This window comes from Sprattus sprattus (assembly GCF_963457725.1).
Source record: "Sprattus sprattus genome assembly, chromosome: 21".
NCBI lineage: Eukaryota > Metazoa > Chordata > Actinopteri > Clupeiformes > Clupeidae > Sprattus > Sprattus sprattus.
In genome coordinates, this window is record NC_137919.1 from 3,191,970 (window position 1) to 3,215,093 (window position 23,124).

The 23,124-nt window shown below is 45.5% G+C and overlaps 1 protein-coding gene across 2 annotated transcripts in view; it reads right to left on the reverse strand.

Annotated features, from left to right (window-relative positions):
- Positions 1-17,512, reverse strand: part of elavl2 (ELAV like neuron-specific RNA binding protein 2) — a gene marked incomplete at its 3' end in the record, with an annotated part of 25,356 nt that extends 7,844 nt beyond the window's left edge. The window contains exons 1-4 of one of the 2 annotated variants that reach the window (XM_080859880.1): positions 17,426-17,512; positions 14,947-15,187; positions 8,273-8,376; positions 1,008-1,161 (exon numbers count right to left, since the gene is read on the reverse strand). In XM_080859880.1, the coding sequence (XP_080716006.1) occupies positions 1,008-1,161; positions 8,273-8,376; positions 14,947-15,187; positions 17,426-17,497 (571 nt within the window). In that variant the 5' untranslated portion in view covers positions 17,498-17,512. Of the gene's footprint in view, positions 1-1,007; positions 1,162-8,272; positions 8,377-14,946; positions 15,188-17,425 lie in introns of those variants that run through there. The other variant, XM_080859881.1, reaches the window with a different exon arrangement.
- Between the last annotated feature and the right edge of the window lie 5,612 nt (positions 17,513-23,124).

Consider the following 23,124-nt stretch of genomic DNA (forward strand, 5'->3'; position numbering starts at 1 on the left):
TACATTAGAGAACATTCACCTTATACACTTATACACCCGTTCCCTATCTCTTGCCCCTGTTCAAGGGGTGTATACAGAAGAGAAAAGCTAGGAGAATAGCTAGGAGAGGGACAAGACAACCACCCCCTTCACATAAACTGTAAGGCTGCATCGGAGTGAATTTTGCTGAGAAAGGAATCCCATGTATGACATCTTAACGGTATGTCGCAGGTAGGACTGACTAAACTCCGGGAGTAACCAAATCCGGACCACGGCTGCGGTCGGACAGTCTTTTTTTGCTTGTGAACGTTCCCAACAGAGTCAAACGACCCTGAGGTATCAAAGTGGCAACCTAAGAGCTGGTAGGATTCTCTGAATGCTTAGGAAAGGTGCTTCAATGCTTCCTTTCTTATCTCCTTCAGCACAGAGTACACCAGACCATCCTTTACGAAAGAAAAGGAGTCCCACAACAGCTCATAGCGGCGGCCAACATCTAAAACATTAACAACATTCACCATCGCATAATTAGGTAGGCACATGTGTAAGTGGTTTAATTCTCTTTTCTTCTGAAGTCTGTTTAAGAATTCGGTCACATCTTCCCTTCATGTCAAGAGATTTTCCATCAAGGTAAACAAAAAGTGGTTAGGAAAAGGACAGACGATGTCATTTTTTTCTCTCTATCTGACTGCAGACCAGATGGTATTGCGCAACGCCCATTGTGTTAGTGAGTGACTGAAAGTTGAGATAGCTATTCTTATTCATGGAAAGTACCTGGTGACTACTTCACCACGGTCTGGTCCACGTGCTGACCTGTGACCTGGTCCACGAGGATGCGGGAGGTGATGATGCGTCCGTACTGGGAGAAGAGCTGTGTGTGTGTGTGTGTGTGTGTGTGTGTGTGTGTGTGTGTCCACGTGCTCACCTGTGACCTGGTCGACGAGGATGCGGGAGGTGATGATGCGTCCGTACTGGGAGAAGAGCTGTGTGTGTGTGTGTGTGTGTGTGTGTGTGTGTGTCCACGTGCTCACCTGTGACCTGGTCGACGAGGATGCGGGAGGTGATGATGCGTCCGTACTGGGAGAAGAGCTGCTCCAGCTCCTTCTGGGTCATGGTCTTGGGCAGGCCGCTCACGTACAGGTTGGCATCACGGATTGAGGCCGAGCTGGGGCGCGCGTACGACACCTGCAGCACAGAGGGCAGTGTTAGGATTGCACACACACACACACACACACACACACACACACACACACACACACACGCAGACAGACAGACCAGAAGGCAGAGTAAGGATGGCAACACAGACATCCAAAGGTCACCACAAGGATGTACAGATGTTTAAGCTACCACTCCTCAGAGATTAATGGTAGGACTGGGAAGCACTGACACAGAGGACATAACATCAGGGTGTAGCGCGCACATTTACAGAGAAGTCAATGTCAGAAATCAACACACACACACACACACACACACACACACACACAGTCAATGTCAGAAATCAACAGAAAATAACCACAAACAAACATTACGTATCAGATATCAGGATATACACACACACTTAGCCACACACACACACACACACACACACACACACACACACACAACCCCTTACAGCTACACATAAATCTATGTAAAGATCAAAACACACACAGAAGGGTTCAAATCAGATTGCACACATGCGTGCAAACAAACACAGCTAGCTGGAATCCAATGTCAAGAGACAAACATACAGAGTTGTGATATAGCGGGTGATATCAAGACACACACACCCCCCCACACACCCCCCCACACACCTGCATTTGCACAGCTTGTGCAGACAGGCAGGAGGAGACTCAAACAGAACTGGGAGTGTGTACCTACACATGAATAGTGTCACTGGGGAGGCAAACAACACACGCATACTAAAGCAGGAGACTGCATTTAGGAATTTCAACATGTGCGTGCACACACACACACACACACACACACACACACACACACACACACACACACACACACACAGACAGACACAGACAGACACACACACACGCCCCCAGTTTGCATAGTATATACACAAAATAATGGCAGAACACAAACACACACACAAACACACACACACACACACACACACACACACGCACGCCCCCAGTTTGCATAGTATATACACAAAATAATGGCAGAACACAAACACACACACACAAACACACACACACACACACACACACACACACACACACTGCACAGGCCCCTCGTCTCATCACGGTTAATGAAAACGGACCAATTAAAATCTGCGAATTGGCCGATCATCTTTTCGCCCGTTTGCCCTCGGCGAAGAAAGGGAAGGCTAATTTGGCGCGTGCCGCGTTAGTGCTTACAATGAAACACTTCTGCCACAATTATGTAAATCGAAATATTCATGAGCAGCTTGCATCTCCCTGTCGACTTTCACAAGCCTAGCACAAAAAACATGCCTGCCAACACCAAGGGTGTGCATGTGTGTGCGTGCGTGCGTGTGTGTGTGTGTGTGTGTGTTTGAGGCAAGGGTGGAGGAGGACGGTTGCTTTTAAAAGCACCACAGCGAGGACTGGAAGAGATTCATTTATCACATCACAAATGCCAAGTGTTGAACAAAGGGAGAGGGCGGCCATATTGCTTTTAGCTGGAAATGGAGAGTGCGACAGGGGTGGAGAGAGTGGATGGGGCGGTGGGGGGGGGGGGTGGGGGGGGGATGTGTGTGTTTATGGGGGCTGGGCTGAAGTCCTTTAATGCAGAACCATAACTCAGTGGAGAGTAAATGACAGGGTGTTTGTATGCACCTGAAATGTCACTGGAGCACGGCGTCAAAGAGAAAGATAAGCGGCTCATTATACAGTCAAATGCAGAGTAAATACCAAGGAAGCACACACACACACACACACACACACACACACACACACACACACAAGTCCACGGGTGCAGTACCCTGCACCATTATATAGTCAGTGCAGGGCATAATTAAGCCTGCTGACAAGGGCTTCAGAGCCCAGTGTACAAACAGCACCACAGACTAGAGAGCAGTGACCCCTCAGACATGCATCAGTCCCCTCCATTCACACTAGAGAGCAGTGACCCCTCAGACATGCATGAATACCCTCCATTCACACCACAGACTAGAGAGCAGTGACCCCTCAGACATGCATCAATCCCCTCCATTCACACTAGAGAGCAGTGACCCCTCAGACATGCACCAATCCCCTCCATTCACACTACAGACTAGAGAGCAGTGACCCCTCAGACATGCATCAATCCCCTCCATTCACACTAGAGAGCAGTGACCCCTCAGACATGCATCAGTCCCCTCCATTCACACTAGAGAGCAGTGACCCCTCAGACATGCATCAGTCCCCTCCATTCACACCACAGACTAGAGAGCAGTGACCCCTCAAACATGCATCAATCCCCTCCATTCACACCACAGACTAGAGAGCAGTGACCCCTCAGACATGCATCAGTCCCCTCCATTCACACTAGAGAGCAGTGACCCCTCAGACATGTATCAATCCCCTCCATTCACACTAGAGAGCAGTGACCCCTCAGACATGCATCAGTCCCCTCCATTCACACTAGAGAGCAGTGACCCCTCAGACATGCATCAATCCCCTCCATTCACACCACAGACTAGAGAGCAGTGACCCCTCAGACATGCATCAGTCCCCTCCATTCACACCACAGACTAGAGAGCAGTGACCCCTCAGACATGCATCAGTCCCCTCCATTCACACCACAGACTAGAGAGCAGTGACCCCTCAGACATGCATCAGTCCCCTCCATTCACACTAGAGAGCAGTGACCCCTCAGACATACATCAATCCCCTCCATTCACATGGCCTATTGCAGTGACCCTCAAACCTAGTGCCCTGCATGTCGTCGTCCCCCACCCCCCATGTCTCCATACCCAACTGAACTCATCAGAGGCACTGCTGATTAGCTGAATACACAATGAAGTGAAGCAAAGTATTACTCCAATCTCACACACACACACACACAGGGGATTGACACTTTAATATATAACCTGGTGGGGTTGGGGGAAGGTAAGACCAGAGACATGCAGGGCGGAGTCCACCACCAGCTGAGACGAGTCAGAGCAGCAAGATCTCCCCTCCTCCTCCTCCTCCTCCTCCTCCTTCTCTCTCTCTCTCTCTCTCTCGTTTGCCGTCTTTAAATCCATCTCGCTTTCTTACGCTCTCTTTCTCAACTGAGGCGAGCCAGAGAGGCATGCTCTCTCTATCTCTCTCTCTATTTCCTGCTCTGTCTCTCTTGCTCTATCATTCTCTTTCCCACCCTCTTTCTCACAAGAGACATGCAGGGCGGGCGGGCGGCCGTGCAGGCGTGCGGGGGGAGTCGGTGGGGGTTGGTACTCCAGAACTAGGATGCGGTCCCCTGTTCCAGATCAGGTTTTTAAATCTTTGCATGAACCCACAGCTTTTCTTTACTTGTAACAGTTAAGTCACATGGTGCCCGCCATCTTGTATCCAGACGAGCTGATCTGAGGCCTAATGAAACATGTCCAGGATCCTGACGGAGAACTCCTGCTCTATAGCAGTTAAGTCACATGGTGCCCGCCATCTTGTATCCAGACGAGCTGATCTGAGGCCTAATGAAACATGTCCAGGATCCTGACGGAGAACTCCTGCTCTATAGCAGTTAAGTCACATGGTGCCCGCCATCTTGTATCCAGACGAGCTGATCTGAGGCCTAATGAAACATGTCCAGGATCCTGACGGAGAACTCCTGCTCTATAGCAGTTAAGTCACATGGTGCCCGCCATCTTGTATCCAGACGAGCTGATCTGAGGCCTAATGAAACATGTCCAGGATCCTGACGGAGAACTCCTGCTCTATAGCAGTTAAGTCACATAGTGCCCGCCATCTTGTATCCAGACGAGCTGATCTGAGGCCTAATGAAACATGTCCAGGATCCTGACGGAGAACTCCTGCTCTACAGCAGTACGTATCATGCAGAAACTGGGAAATCGAAGCAAGGCCTTATAAAATGTTATTCATATAATCAAGCTGTAGCTTCTGCTGCCACGGGTCTCAAACCTGCTGCTCTGCATGCTAATATAAGGCCTGACGTCACATGTGCAGGATCCTAACTGAGAACCCCGGCTCTATAGCAGGAAGCATCATACAGAAATGCAAACCGCGAACATGGAAGCACGGTGCATTCTGCCATCCTATAAATGTTATTCATATAAATCAAGCCCTGGCTTCAGCTCAGGGTTTCTGCTGCCCCGTTCTCCATGGCGTATCAGCAGTGCGCAATCAGCAGTTACTTCAGTGTCTACAGGCATATGGTTGGATGGGACCCTGTGTGTGTGCACTGAAGTAGAAAACCACATGAAGGGCATTCAAGACGGTCCTGGAAACAGGCATGGTGATTAGACATAGGACGGAAGGCAGGCACTGAACAAACTAGCAATCGAACGAGAGTGATTTGAGTAACTATAATCCTATGAGTGACGACACACACACACACACACACACACACACACACACACACAGCTGAGTGGAGAGAAGAGTGACGACACACACACACACACACACACACACACACACACACACAGCTGAGTGGAGAGAAGAGCGATACGAGGACTAGCAGATGATGTAAAACGGGCGGGTGGGTGTTTTTTGGAGTTCCGTAATTGGCAGCTGTCTTCCGTGGGTTTTTGTTTGAGGGAGCGAGCGAGCGAGCGAGGGAGGGAAGGAGGGAGGAAGCGTGCATGCGCTGGGAGAGTACAGCGTACCCCACTAATCCTCTCTTCAATGGTCATGCTGGCTAACGGACTCCACAGGGTTCCTCGCCCAACCCCCATCATCTCTTCCTTAAGACGGCACAATAGCCGAAGCCTAGATTTACTACTGCTTTTTTTTTTTTAATGATGAGGTGAAACAGAGTTTACAAATCAAACAAGTCGTGGCCAAATGTGTTTCCCAAACGGAAGACATAATGCAGTGCGGTGAGTAAAAGTGTGTAACTAATCTGAAGCACAATTTCAAAGATCGTGCTTTACTCGGTAAATCAGCACTTAAGTGTCAATCTGGAATTCCCTTACACATTTAGAGGTAAGACATTGGTTTAAGGAGATGCGATGGCTACGACCGTAACGTTGTTGATCAATGTTTCTTCCTGTCAGCCACCGAACATTTCTGTTGGCCTGTTGTCGAGAGGGTTCTTTCATTAGTCATGCGGTTTCCCGTTTGTCAATGTGGTGTCAAATTAATGCTGCCGGGAACTCGTAGATGAACAGCAACAGAATTACACTTTACCACTTTAACACTGGCCAAGCAATGTCAGTGTATTTAAATCACTAGTGGTAAATAAGTCAAAGGACAAAGATTACAATTCACACACTCATCAGTGGGTTTATTTTACCTATCTTGACAGACATTGTCTAGGCCTGCTGTTTGTCGGCTGCTGTAAAGCAGTACATTTCTGTCATCTCGTGGTATTCCTGTCTATTGATTGGTTTGTTCTCCATGTCATCACAGTGATGCCTTTAATTCTGTTCCATGTGACTGCACCGTATTCATTGTACTTAGACAAGAAACATTGTCACCAATCAACCTCTTGCTGGTTGTAGATACTAAAACCAGTATGGTGTAGCCTAGGGCTAGGCAATATGGCCCATATTACCTTAGTTTCTGGTTTTGTAATATAATAAACAATTTTTAAATAATGTTTTGTCTTCATGTCGACAGAAGAAAAACACCTTTAAAATCATGAATCGTCCATCACATCGTCCATTTCATCTTCGGCTATATTTAACTATCCCATCTTTTCTGGTCTAATATTTGCTTATTTTCTGTCCTTCCTTCCTTGAGGGCCTTTCACAATCACTCTTCTATCTCTCTTTTATAACCTCCAGCTGTAAAATCGTATCGTAAAATTTTTCCTGGCAACACTCTACACAGGCTCACGTGTGTCATAGAGGACAATCCAATGTGTTTTAGCAATATAGGCCCAATGTGGAAGACTAGGAGAATGAGGCCCCTCCGAAAACATATCAGTGTAGTTTGGGTGGAGCAGAAAGTAGACTAGTTGGCGTGTGAGTGTGTTCTGCATTCTGTGCAGTGGAGCATGCATTTATTGAGCGCAGGTTGGTCGCATGTTTAAATGCATGTGTGAGCGTTATCAGGACTCTGCAGATCTTGCGTGTAATCACAGCCTAGCGGGCCGCTACATGCCCCCCCTGCGACGGCTCGCTCCGCAGCAACCACGCCCGATGGCTCCCATCAATAAAACGCCCCCACGCTAATTAAACCGCCAAATAGGATCGTTTTGCAGCGTTGCGATCGATGGACGGCCCTAGCCCCAGTCTCATTCCTTATGCCATCCTCCCAGTTCGCCCCCCTTCACTGAAAGAGCCTGAAGGGTAGGCTGTCAAGGAGGAACCGCAACCCCATCCATCGTCCCTCCTCCTCCCTTGGTCTCCCCTCGCTTTGCGCCTTCACGCTTCATATCACGATAATTCTTGCAAATATATTCCGTCACCTCATGGGAGGGGGTTATTTGCACTTCTGAAAGTGCAGCTAGAGTATTTTTGGTATGCGTGTTATTTTATTATTTTTGTATGGGGGGTGGGGGTCTCATGTTTTAGATCTCATTCGGGGTGATGGCGTGGGCTGAAGGGAAAAAAAAAACATCGCTCTGTTCCTCTAAATCCCCTCAGAGATACTAGTCAGCACACGCGCGCACACACACACACACACACACACACACACACACACACACACACACACACACACACACACACACACACACAAAATCATGCAAACAGCATGCGTGCATGCACATGTGTGCTCACACAGACAAACAAATAAAATGTAGCACTCCAAAACCTTCATTCGTACAAGGTAGTCATTCCTTCAGTAGCAACCACACACACACACACACACACACACACACACACACACAGAGGAAGGGCACTGCCTAATGTGTTGATGTACAGCTATAGCCTTTCTGTTTCCTGCCAAAGTGCAAGCAGAGATGAGCAGGGAGAGGAGAGGGGTATATGTGGAAAATTACACCGCACCATTCAAGCTCTCCTACATCTCTCTCCCCCTCATGAAACACACATTCACCCCGAACCTACTCGAGATGGAGGTCGAGAGCAGTGTGTGTGTGTGTGTGTGTGTGTGTATAGATCTCTTGCCTTGCTGACTTGCTGAAATGGAAAATCTCCGGTACTTTGACACCACGCCCTATCTGCAAGGCGAGCGGTCGCAACAGCAGAAGGGATACTTTAAAGAGGAGATCAGATAAGCTCTATGCTCACCTTAATGGTCTTGGTCTGGAGTCTCAGTCCGTTTAAAGTGTTGATGGCTTTCTCGGCGTCTTTTGGCTCAGCGTAGTTCACAAATCCATAACCCAGACTCTGTCCTAAGAAAAAAAACAAAAAACACAAAGTGTTTTGAATTACAGATGAAAACCCTGCTGCACAGCCTTCTATATATACAGGGGAACGTTCATATCAAGTACAGGGTGAAATAGCAGGGAAGAAAAAAATTGTGCACCGACTTTGTAAAACACTAACACCACTAGTAGTTTTGTGAAGGTTGCAGCTAGGTTGTTAGTTAGTTACTAATGTGTTAAGTGTTGGGATTATGAAAGGAAAGGGTATGAGCACCATTACACGAGTAAAGATACAAGGGCTACATTTCCTAACTGAAAAAACAGCTGAACCATTTTCAAGAGGATCAATCCACAAAACCTTGGACCTGACCTACACAGGAATGGCAGCTTTGTTGCTCTTGACACTCAATGTTAAGGTATTTGAAAAATTCAATGTATTCACCAAAGGACGTCTGCACTACAACACTGAAGGCGGAAGCAGGCCCAGACTCTCCGAAGTAGCCTGCTCTCTGGCACCACGCCACACACACACACACACACACACACAGACAGAGAGAGAGACACACAGACACACACACACACACACACACACACACACACACACACACACACACACACACACACGCCTGGTCTCTGGTAGGCCACAAAGCAAAGTGAAACAAAACCAGAACAGCTCCTGACGAGTGAGAAACAACCGTGACTCATCACTTCTGATAATAAATGTCTGCTTTACTCTCCATCTCCCTCACACACACCCTCTCTGTGTCTCATCATCTCCCTCTCTATCCATCACATCTGTCCAAAATCTACAAAAGACGACGCCCACGCCTCCCGAGCACCACTGTCAATTCAATTTCCCGCCGCCCACCAGCGAGACTTCTCCTCGTATCCACCTCCGGTCAAGTTCATGCGCCCCTGCAGTATTCATACATTTAAAAACTGATAATCACTTCAGACAGTACACTCCATCCGCCTGGGAGCCCAGTTTTATGTAATTACATTTCTGCCTTCCCAGCGCCACAGCAGTAGGCCGCAGCGGAGAGCGTGGAGCGGAGACGAATCGCCTGTGTACTAGCAGCTAGCGGAGACAAAGCGCTGGAGCACTAGCAGCTAGCGGAGACAAAGCGCTGGAGCACTAGCAGCTAGCGGAGACAAAGCGCTGGAGCACTAGCAGCTAGCGGAGACAAAGCGCTGGAGCACTAGCAGCGAGCATCTGGGGACCCGGGGTAGCGTGTGCTAATATTTTAACTTAACGGTTGAGAGAGGCGCACATCTTTGAGTAGGTTACTTAAGTGGGATAAATAATCAACCCTCCTCCCTCCCCACCCTCCCTCCCTGCCTCCAAGTCAACCAAAGGCATGACGCCAACGTTTGGGGATTTTGATGAACAAGGCAGTTTTTAGCTCCCAACCCTCCATCCCGGCCCCCCCCAAACCCACCCCTTGCAATCTTCATCTCCCCATGAACATCATCTCCCTGTCTTTCCTCTGGTTCAAACTGGGTTGATGTTGATGACTCATTGCGTACACACTCGGGCTCCTCAGCTGGTACGAGCAGCAGTTCGTAAACTCTCGTTCACCTTGCGTCCTAGCGTTTCACTATCGCCAGGAGAAACGAGCGCTGCCTTTGAAGGCGGCAAGCTGGCAGTGAGATGACGCTCTCTCCGCTTAAGCCTCGAGGCCAAATGGAGAAGTAGATTGGAGGCAAGGAAATAAAAAAAAGAAAAAAAAAAGAAAAAAACTGATGTTAAGAAAACCAACCAGCGAAGCACCAATTACAACAGTCCTATGGATACAACAACTCAACTCTTTGTTCCTCATGGGCTCTGCAAGCAAGCCCGGAGCAGGGTAATTGCTTCCCGGGTCATCAAAAGTGGACGAGGCGGATCAACCTGGAAGGTACCCCATTTTTTTTGTTATAAGCTTATTTTTTTTTGGAGGGATTGGAGTTGAGCTAATGCAGTTACTTTAGGGAAGGGCAAGAGAGCATAGGGATAAGAACTCAAGATCCGATGTTTTTGTTCTGAATGACTCCCATTGTTCACCTGCTGAGTATTAGCCAGCGATCAAAACACACATCCCACAGCCCTGGGGTTATCAGGAAATACGAGCAAAGGCACACAGGCAGGCACACACACACACACACACACACACACACACACCCCTCGCCTGCAAGACCAACTCGTACACAAAATACACAGCAGATGCAATGCATTGTGGGCCTGCTAAAAAGACTATACTGAGCAAATCTTTAACGTCAAAAAAATTCACCCACACTACACATACATGAAATTTTAAAGCAGACACACACACACACAAGACCCGCTGAACCGTTCACCAAAAGATTGCACTGGGTCTGAGTCGTCTCTGTGGGTTTCCAAGAAGCCAGTCAGGCAAGAGGTTCATTTTAGCTCGGTTACACACAGCCTACAACTAGCACGCGATTCAATTAGCCAAAGAGAAAACACGCAGTCACTCATCCATTAGCGTGTAATGCAAGCATCCATTTCCTGTGGCCCATCACACACACACACACACACAACTGTCTAGGAATTAGCAAAAACACACACACAGAAGCATACAGCACTTTAATGAGCTACACAAAAGCACATCATGTCCATTATCGTCTCCCAAGCTGCCCCCCTGAAGAGGCAGAGCCACTACACCCCCTATGGAGTCAAGCCAGGCCAGCAACAATCCCTTAAGAAAGATTCTAAAACTGATTGTTCAAACCCTTGATTGTGATTGGCTAAAAGCTGTTGTAAAATCCAGCATTACCTTACAATTACCTTACAACCTCATAACATTCTATGATAACATTCCATATTACTGCGCAGCGAATGGCAAGGCATTCATATAGCGCATTTCATAGTGTTCCATCTGGCCGTTGCGTTGCTTCAGAGGCACTACACCCGCCCTGGACTCACTGACCCCCTGAAGAGGCACTACACCCGCTCTGGACTCACTGATCCCCTGAAGAGGCAGAGGCACTACACCCGCTCTGGACTCACTGATCCCCTGAAGAGGCAGAGGCACTACACCCGCCCTGGACTCACTGATCCCCTGAAGAGGCAGAGGCACTACACCCGCTCTGGACTCACTGACCCCCTGAAGAGGCACTACACCCGCTCTGGACTCACTGACCCCCTGAAGAGGCTGAGGCACTACGTCCCCAAAAGCTCTGTGTGTTTAGACAGTTTGTCGTGTTTGTCGTGTCATTGAAAACTTTTGGCATGCGAGTTCCCTATGTCACGGTGAGCTATGTGGTATTTATAAGACAAAAATGGAAAACATAATTCTCTTTCCACCTGTTTGAGATGTCACAGCGTGTTCGTTCGCCTTGCTCCTTTTACTTCTTTATAAAAAAAAAAAACACCCACTCCTTCCTTGAGTAAACTGAAGGCCACTTCATCACCTACCTACACGAGTCTTGAGTCTCTGCAGCTTGCAGTATAAGTAGGACTAGTCTTTAAATCTGAATCATAGTTAAAAAGAAAACAAAAAAAAACTCTTCTTAGGTCCTTGAAAACAAACTCCCACCATCTCACAGTAGTCTTTGTGACATGCAAGGCCTGCAACAGATATCTGAAACAGGGTGTCAAATAGATAGCAGGACAAGAATTTCTTAAAAAAAAAAAAAAAAATAGGTGTTTGGAAAACATAAATAAATAAATACTTTAAAAGTCTGGCAGACTCTGCTTCCCCATGTTTTGAAATGCGTCAGAGCAGTTTGATGTGGCAGAGCACCAAGCTGCGTGGCACTACCCCTCATGATAGACAGGTAGCTGCTGGAGTAGACGACAGGGAGGCACTCTCCTGAATCCCATGCACAGGTGATATTGCACAAATACACTCCATGTTGAGGCACCGACACATCAGGGGGGTTGCAATGAAAGCTCTGGATGGGGATAAGACGTTTTTGGTCCACCCTTCATCCTTCCTTGAGTCTATTTTAAATTCTCACCAGATTGGTAGGAACCACCTAGTCCACTTGGAGGGGGGGGGGGTAAATTCGTTTTCAAGCAAAAAGTGACCCATCTTCTAGGCTAAGTGACGTTACTTTTTAGGTTTGAAAACTGTCCCACTTAGGAACCAATTCCACAGGAGCTATAGAAGTGTTGTTTGCATGCCTTAAGGATCCTACCATCTGCTCAGATTAAGAGAAAATAGGCGGTGGATTTCTACAAAGTCAGGTAAACCGATCACAAAACTGAGACTGGCAATTTAACTTATGTATGTCAACCCAAGGAACAAAATGCACTTTTATGTTGGAACTACTATCTTTTTTAAGCAGCCCATACAGCACAGGATAAATGCCCTGTTTTGAGAAGTGGGTATACCCTATACTGACTGAAAAATAAGTGGGTATACTCCGTATAACTGCGTATACCCTGGACTACACCACTGTTTCCGCACACTTAATCTTTTAAGTGTCACTTACTGGCCGACATTTCCCATTTTATATTCCATCGCTTCCTAGTTTCCACATGGTCTGTGTTACATCTTGCCCTGTCCAGTCATAACTGAAAAATGTACATCTCACTCTTTAAGGGTATGAAAAGGGACGAGTTCATTAAGAGGATCCCCCAGGGTATTTTTTAAGTTTAAGAAACACATCTGTGGCTCAACAACTACACACATCATCTTGCATCACACAACAGATTTGTAGGACTACATTGCCATGAACATCGTCGGCCTACATTTCCCACAATGACTCAAACAAACGGACATGGGGAACCAAAGGCAGATTTAGTCACTCGTGACGAGGCCTTGCACAGCTTTTGGGTGGGATGTTTTGAGCAATGCATTAGACAGAGAGTGTTTGTAAGGCACTGGGAGAAAGAACAGGGGAAACTGACGGGGAAAAAACATAGAATTAGGAACAGCAGAATGGACATTGCTGACAGCTATACTATTTTTGAAGTCAAACGTGGAATGGGAAGTAAATGAATCCATGGATGTGCTGACCCATGTTCTTTGACATTCAAACGATATATTACACACATGAGCTTCTAATTCCACAGTGACACAACCATGTGTCCAGTAGAATGTAGGATCCAGCTGTCATATTTCATATGGAAATGCGTTTAGTCAACTACAAAATATTTTCTCCTTTTAATATATTTTTTTAATAACAGTACATCATGTTGATATTGTTATGGGCCAACAGAACTCTTTAGTGTGAATGATTTTCCTAATTGGTCCCTTCCTCCACTGCCACTGACTCATAAACCGCTGAGTAGATCTAAAGCTAAAAGATAACGATCGCACGGAAGATAGTGCCCACAATAAGATGTTTGTTATATACAATTCAGCAAAAGGGATAAGTCAGTCATAATGGACCGTCAAGTCAACGCGGAGCATTAAACCCCATGTAACACTACCCTACACAAACAATATGAGCCACTGCTGACATTCGAGTTTCTAGCTTCCAGCTATGCTGTCCTCAGCGCAACCAACTCCTTAACAATTTAGCTTGTGGCTTGGTGGGGGTGGTGTGGGGTGAGGAGGTGGGGGGGGGGGTGGGGGGGGGGGGGGGGGGGGCGTAATGTTAGAACAGGCAGCTTTAAGGATACAAATGAAACCAGTGATATTTAACAATTAAATGAGTCTTAATGGTGTAAGCCAATGTGCTTTGTTGCTGTGGGGTAGTTTCATAATAGCCTTCATTTAGAATTGAGGGGAGAGGGGGGGGGGGGGTGGGGGGGGGAGGCATATAATTAGAGCATTTTGCTGTTCTGAAGTCTAACCCTCACGCTTCACTGGCTACGATCTTGAGATGAGTCCTGTGTTTTAATTGGGGCTAAAAAGCAAAAAACTGACTCTGATAATGCATGACACTGGAGATCAAAGCCAGCCAGCCAGCCAGTAGGCCTGGACCGTGGGGGCGGCAGGAAAATACATAAAAAATATATAAATAAGCCCGAAATATGACCACATTGACTGCTTGCTGGGACCTTGAGTAATCAGAACAAACTGGGGGCCTGTGGAGGGCGATTAAATTGAGGTTTAACATCTCAGCGGGTGGAAGGGACCACTAGGGAATGGCCACTGCTCCTCCAGTGTGAAGAGAATTCAGCAGCACAACTACGCGCTTGACGCCGAGAGGGGACGGAATCTGTTCGGAAAAAGAGAGTACCTGGAATGGTCGGGGATAAAACGGTTCAGACCAATCAAGTTTAAACAGAACTACAACCACATCGTTTGTGTGGTTCCCGCTGAGAACAAGGGACATCACTACAGCCACTAACAGACCTTTAAATCTTTGCGGAACCCTTAACCTAAATATTCGTCGCCACCCAAGATGCAATGCTACGCTCTTTATCTAAGGGATCAGAGCATGCACTCGTCTAGTTATATGTAACATTCAAGGCTTACTACACATGCTGTAAGTTTTTGATTTCGCTTCCCACTTAATGAAAGGGGAGCAGTCACACATATGTCCAAAAACTTAATTAAAAAAATATCTGAACAAAGTCTGAATAGGTGCACACATAACCAGGCTCCATTTTCCTGTCTCTACACTAGCCGAGCACCAACTACTCAGAAGCCTTCTTTACCATCATTGGTGCCATTTCAGAGGGGCGATTTTTCATACCTGTTATTTTGTCTCGTACAAGTTTGCAGGACTCGATTTCCCCAATGCTGCCAAATAAGCTCTTGAGCTCCTCCTGGGTCATGTTCTGCGGCAGGTAGTTGACGATCAGGTTCGTTTTACTATCCTCTATGCTTCCCGAATCCACCGGGGAGGAGCAGTTGTTCGAGATGGTGGCGGGACCGTTGGACGTGTTGTTACAAGTCGGCCCGTTGGACAGCTGTGCTTCCATCGCGGCAATCACCTGCCCGGAGAAACGGAAAAGACTAGAGTCAGTACGGCCGACATGTGTATCGCCTAGCAACCAGCAGACAGTTGGCCGAGGACGTCCAGCATTGCTCCTTGTTCAATGCCATCCTGCAGTCTTCAGCTGTAGCCGTGTGTCTGCACCCCTGGTGTCAGAGACACTGTTAAAGGCCTAATTAGTAGGGCCCTATGATTTCTGCAACGCAGAAAACACTAACGGAATCGCGGAATTCAGTAAGGAAAACTGAAGCTAAACGCAGAATTGTACAGAATTTGACATTTCGAGTGAAATGATGGGAGAGAAACACATTCAATAGCGCTATTGGCAACATTTTTTGCCCATGTGAGCGACACATCAAGATGTCAAAGACAGCTAGCCAAAGTTAGTGAATCAACGCCTCAAACATATAAGGCTATATCCACTTCTTGTATCAGGTGGTTTTAAGATACAGAGTTTGACACATTGGTGGCAAACCAACACATCTCATGTTCTGTGAACTTAACTGTAAATAGGCTTGTTTTAGACCGACACAGGAGACTAAACCTGTCCACTAGGGCAGCTTCTGAATATTCTTTCAATTCACATGTACACGTAAAACGGAACACAGAATCTGGTAAAACATAAAAAGGGATTTCTTAGGGCCTTTAAATTAGCTGGATTGTTGCGTTTGATTTAGGGTTGCGACTAAGCGCTGCAGGAGTAATATCAGTATGTAATACTGATATTTGTGCTACTGTACTTAAATACCATTAAGATATGCCAAATAAAACTAAAAAGACCAATCACATAGGCTATTCCTTAAAAGTAAGCTTTGTAGTATTGTCAATGGGTCACAAAAACGCAAAGAACCAAAACCACCCATCTTGAAGTTTCAATCAACAGAAAGATTGTCAACTGCCGACAATTAGTCTTTAGACTATGTCCACTTTCTCTAGATTATTTGGGGCTTCGGAGGCACTTGGCCTAAATCAATTTGGATACCAAACTGATTTAGGATAAACTCTTCGAAAAAAACATTTAACATGCCACTTCAAATTAGACGAGGCCAAGACAAACAAGAAAATCAACAGTTATGACCTCAATGAGAACATCACAAGTAGACAATTCAGGTTAACCACATCAACAACTTCACAAAAATACATGACTACGAGTTTTAACGTTATCTTCTTCAGTATGCTACCACGTTGGGAGCTTACAGATGTTGAATTGAAACAAATACATTCAAACACATTATTTAATTTGCTCACAAGTAACTAATTACTGAAAACATACATGGGTACAATTTTATGTCAACTTAATGATATTCATAATTAACATGTGTCATCAAGGCAGGTGATTACCAACATCCAGTAACTATTTTTTTCAATAAAATGAATGAAATTAAACCCATTTTCTTTTACAGATAAAGCGCAGCAAGTAGCATTTGAATGGGTCATTTATAAATGAATTTGATATTCATAGCAGAATATGAATTGAATGTACCATAACCACTTCACATTAAGCAATCATTCAGAGAAGGGGAAAGAGACATGGTTATTCAGTTCTGAGTATGCGTTATCAACAATAATTTAACAGCGCAATTTGTTATGCTATACGACAAGGCAAACTATTAAAGTCATACAGTTCACTTATGTTAATCTGACAGGTCTAACATGCTTTCCTCAAACATACAATGCATTCAGAAGCCATTGCTAAGCCATACCAATGCCACTACCTTAGGCACCGAACACCCAAGTCATCCCAGATTTGAATCTGAACACAAAAGTGCTTCCAGGCCGTGGGACACTGCCCTTCAGTTCTGCGAGCATAGCGCACAAAGTGGAGCGCAGGTCCTTGACGCCCACAGTGTCGGCTGGTTTTATCTTTTGTGGTTTTCATTCTCAAAAAAAAAAAAAAAAACCTGACAATAAAAAAAAAAAAAAATTTACTTGCAGCAAACCAAGGTACTAACAAAAAAAAATCAAGGTACTAAGAAAAAAAAAATAAAAATCAGCCAAAAAAAACAAAACTCTTGTTCATTCGTTTATGTGTTTAAGTGAGTTAAGTCAGTTAAGCCACGACGTCCAAAAGACCAAATTCTCTTTTTTTTTACCTTTCGACCACAACCAGCAGAAACTGTGGCCCTCAAAGCCAGCAGCAAACCTCCTTAGATGGAGGGATTGGTATGGCCTGAGTCCTGACTCATTACTCATGTATGTGAAAACATTTAAGATAAAAATGAGAAGTCCCACACACCCCAGTCCAAGGCTCTGCCGCCCAGGAACCACTTCTAAGTAGAGAGGTCACATCGCACAGTCTGACTGCCATGTTAGTTTGGAGTTGACGTCTGCAATGTGGACACACACAAAAAAGTACTGGATGTTAGATTGACAGGGGACAGAAAAGCAACAGTCAGAGGTCATCACATATCATTTTTGATTTGCTTCAGTTTTATTTTTTTGAGTTTTTAATCCTTTTCTCTTTGCCTTGTTTGGTCCATAGGGACATCCATGCATATTGGTCTGAACTTCCAAAGGGAGGTGCACAATACTGCTTTTCCCACTGGTCTTTAGGTAACTGAGAACAAATCGTTATGAGGCTTCAAAACATCTAAACAATTTGCAGTCGAGACATTAGAAACATCCCATACATAACCGAATGGGACACTTAGAAATCACTAAGAACACTGATCATTAGTAAAGATGAAAGATGTGGCGTATGCTCCAATATACTGGAAACAGGCAAAAAGGAAGAAAGCATTGTTAATGTGCAATGCCGTACTTGAACAACATTATGAGCAAACACCATTGCAGCGCCACAAGCAGATAACACCACAGACCCCTGCAGCTATTCTCAGACAGAGGCTTGAGCTGAATAATCATTTAAACGAAATACTATTACAGCCTATTACAGCCTCTACACAACACAACAGCAGATGCTGAAAGGCAGGTAGAGAGCAAATAAGACTGCAAGCAAACCTACCAACACAAACCTTCCTCAGTTCAAAGCCACAAACCTGTTGGTATTGTTTGGGGCAGAGCATGATGGTTAGCTTGGCATCAGGGAACACAATTAACTTAAAAGTGGCTGGTTGAGGAAAAACAGTTACCGGCCATGCATATTATTCTACCCTCCGTACTAAATTAAAAAACGCTCTTCACATCAATTTGTATGCAGGGCAAAGACACTCAGTGCAAAACTCCCCAGCTCACCGAATATTTTAAAGCAGGCCTAAGCGCTCTAGCTTAACATGGCTTTAACAACAACTCTTTAGCCTCTCAATGAAGGTGTGGATCAAACAGAACATTTCCTTGGCATGTCACATCATAGACAGCAACATGGCTACCATAGACAGCAACATGGCTACCATAGACAGTAGGGATGGGAAGATTCACCAGTTCGCCACGATGCACCGGCATAAAAGTTCACGATACGATGGCCCGGATCAAAAAAGTGTGGACCGGATACAATGTGAGATGAATCGCGATGCATCGGTTCTAACATTTTTGTATCGGTATAATCTCAATACAAGACCAATCATTTTATATTTAGATAGATTCCACCTCTCTTACTGTTTCTTAAACGCGCTCTCATCTCCACTGCTGTTAATGGCCGCTTCTCGTGAAGTCTATAACTTTTCTAAAATCACTATCTGTCTGCAATACCGCTCTTGGCCTCGACACAACTTCGGGGCTCTCACAGGAATAGACAGTGGGATAAGCGACTATTACTAACGGTGTTTTTCGCATGGAAGTCTCTAGAAATCTAGCACTTTATTGAACGAAATTAAAAAGAGTGAACGTGCAGTTCTCAGACACCAGAATGAACACGCTCACAGTATCGTTAATCAGACAGTAATACCCTACGTTCAGTTCACTTTCACCAAAATTATGAACGAGTTCATGAACTTTCATTCAATGAACGCGTTCAGACACAACACTGGCGCTTGAACCACGTTTCAAAGACCTGGCTTTCTTTGAAGACCACGGCACCAAGGACATGGTATTTTTAAAGATAATAGCAGAGGTGATGATGGAGGAAGAGGTAAGAATATACTCCATATACCGTAGCTAAACTCTCTATTTGTTACTTGAATTTACCTGTGCCTTCCTTAAATTGGAAAAGGAAATCTAGCAGCTAGTCTCCATTATACTTTTTTCTTCATCCTGATCATGTGGATCAACTCAAAACCTAAAGAAAAACCTTAAAATAGGGCAAATAAGTTAAATTGATTGCGTGAGGCATTTGATCCACATGTTTAGGATGAAGCAAACTGTGTTGTGACTGCTTGGTAGGCCTACAGTTAAAAATAAAAAAATAAGACATTTAGAGAACACTTACACACGTTACATATACATGTTATATTTTGTCAGATACCTTTTTAATGATTTGTTGTATGACAAATAAATGAATCATTATGAATAATATAAAATTGCATTATTTTGTATCGCACCTTGTTGAATCGCATCGTGTCGAATCGCATCGTGTCGAATCGTACTGCATCGCAATAGGGGTGAATCGTATCGTATCGCATTAGTAGCTGCTTTTATGTATCTTTAATGTATCGGATCGTTGGCAGTGCATCGAGATGTGTATCGCATCTTCCTCAGTGATGATGCACATCCCTAATAGACAGCAACATGGCTACCATAGACAGCAACATGGCTACCGCTCCATCAGTGCTCCACATGAGGGGTGGCTAATGTTGGTTAGGATAATGTTTCTGATTCCCAAAATATGATTGCATAGAACATTATCAATGTCCATATTTACTTGTTGCAAGGAAATCGACGAGGGAGGCACTGGGACTTGTGTCTCGTAGAAATTACTGTCAAAACTGTTGTCAAGCATAGTTACGGGACGCATTTACTTGGGGTCTTACTAGCGCACGTCTTTATGCATCATTAGCAGACTACCTTCATGTGCAGTTTTCACCCAGACAGAAGCACCTCTGACCAAGCTTCAAACACCACCCTACTGTTCTAGTGCCTCTTGAAGGCCTCAACTTTCAAAATGGATGAGCCGAAGACGGAGTTTCACCTCCTCTTGTTCCTTTCCTCTCGCTCTACAAACACTGCGGTGCGTTGTACCATCGCTGAACACTTAAGCTATTCCCGCGGCTCACCAGAATCGGTTATGAGCCACTGCACACTGAACTCGCTCACCCCTGCAGTAGTCGCTGTAGCCAGGTTAGCTAGGGACATGCTGGATGCCTCAGGTTTGATAACATCCGTGGTAGTTATAGAAGTTCAGATTTTTGAGGAAGGAGACACTCAACATTATGCTAGATGTTACAAATCCTACGTTCAGTAGCCAAATTATATAGCTAGTGTTATGCACTGTGTGCGTCTCCCTCCCACCCCCCCCCCCCCCCCCCCCCCCCCGTTGCATAGATATGACAAGCTGATTTTGACATGATCAGATTGAAGCCAAGTATTTACAGCATCCATTTTACACTACAGAACTGCAGTAACCACCATCCTTCAACTGTCAACACATAAACCTACACACCGGTGTCCACTCACTTGGCGGGTGCTAATTGTGTTCCCAGCCTGGAATCATGTGCTACATATGCAACCACTTCATTTCAGGAGGAAAGGGTTTAAACTAGACCAGTGACTTCATCTGCACAGGACAGCTGGTCTCCGTATATCTATCCAGTTATCTTTCAAAACACCTCATTCCCAGACATCTGACAGGCAATCAGAACAGGTACTTTGCAGCAAGATTACAACCTGCATCAGTGTGAGTTCACACCATTTATTCTGACGACTACATGACCAAGCAGAATGTGTTGATTATAGAAGGGGTACAATTTCAGGCAGCAATCATGCCATTGCTAATCTCATGTTCTCTTTCGCACACCAGACAAGATTTACACACACACACACACACACACACACACACACGGCTTTTTGGGTTGAGGGTCATGAAGCTGGTAGGAATTCAACTACCCAAACACATTGGGTTTATTTCATAAACAGGGCATCCTTATACAAATATGTTGGTTAGCTATAACTGTACCAACTCAAATTGGAGCACAAAACTCAATCGCATCTACAATATCTAAAAACAATAAGGCTATGCAAACACACGCCCGTGCACAATACTAGCACTAAACCATGAGAGTAAGGAATAAGCACACACACGCCTGTGCAAAATACTCAACCCAACCATGAGAGTAAGGCCTGTGACTGGGCAGCAGTAAACAGGATTTCCAGCTCTTGCTTGTAGAGCGAGCATCAACAGCAGAGTCGCTTTCAACTGCATGCCAACTGTCAAGAGCTTAAACGGGTGAGTGCACAAAGTTCAGAATCTGTGAATTGGCTGACAACAAGACCGACCAATCTCCCCACACACACACACACAAACCGACACACACACACACAAACAGGGAGAGAACATTCCTGGAAACAGTCATCAGGAAGCTTAGAGGATAGTCTCAGCTTAAGCAACTTGCAAAGACGTAGGTACTGACAGTAGCATCCAGGTTCTCACTTCTGCTTGGCTGGGATTTTACCTACTGCAGGGAGCACTGCTTCTTAGTCCAGACTAGTTCTTAGTTTTAGGAGACAACTACCATCGATATCATCATCATCATCAACAATCCATTACATCCTCAACACTCTCTCTTGGTTACTACAATGGCTGCTCAACCGTGCTACCGGGGAAATCAGTCCCAACCAGGCTGTGTGTGTGTGTGTGTGTGTGTGTGTGTGTGTGTGTGTGATGTAATTAAACCTACCACTCCATCAGTGCCCTCTATAGCGGAGACCCTCTCCTCAACCTGCTCTACGACATACTTCGACCTCCTCACTCCTCCAGAGCCCCATACTGGACACTTCTCAGCCGCCCTCTCCTCCAGAGCCCCATACTGGACGCGTCGACTGTCCTCTCCTCCAGAGCCCCATACTGGACACTTCTCAGCTGTCCTCACTCTATACTGGAGACGTCTACTCTCCGGCCTCTACAACACACTTCTCCGCCATCCGCACTCCTCGAGACCTCTACACACCCAAGTGCCTTCCCAGCAGCGCTTCTGATTAGCCCAAGGCTTGATTAAGCTAATCAAACGCACTGTAATTACTTTTAACCTAATCAGGTGTGCTAAGAGTAGAGACAGCTGGACAATATGCAGGACAAGGGGCCCCTACAGCAAGAGGACCCCTGACGATGTCATACTCATAATTCTAGTCAGAATATGAGTCCGATACTGACCCATTTGGCTGTGATTATGGGGCGTGTTTCAACGAACCAGGAAAAAAAAATGCCTCTTCGCTCAATTGGATACCTACAACTAATCAGAGCAACATAGTATGACCATCTGATACATTCAAACTTTTACTGGATCTCCCTGACCAAAAATGTTGTGGGCTGGGTTTGGGCTGGTATCCAGGCTAAGGTAACACATCATCTGGTCAGAATTTAAAGGTGTGGTATGCACATTTCTGGTGAAAGGTTGCTATTTACCTTCAAGACACCATGGAATACACAATCAAGCAAAAGGATCAGTGTGATTCAACCCAACTGTGTTTTACTGCAGTAAAGTGCATATTCAGACTACTGTGTGTTCAGACTGATGAACGAGTTTGCTGTAATTAAATGCATGGGGTTATAAGACGCAGTTTAATAATCATGATCTAGGCTACGTGCCATGGGTAAATAACCAAGAATTAATTAATCAGCAGCGGGCTACAACAGCCCATTAGTAATTAAAACAGGTCAAAGTTGAGATCAATAGCTTGCTTTTCAGACCCTGTGATGAGATCAGCATGTAGTGTTTCTAATGTACAGGCTGGACTTGAGTCATATTCCACACTCACGAACACAAACGTGCTTCAATTCTGAGGCATCACACACACACACACACACACACACACACACACACACACACACACACACACACTTGCTCTTACCTGACCCACAAAGTATTCCACTTTGTGTCAGAAGAAGCA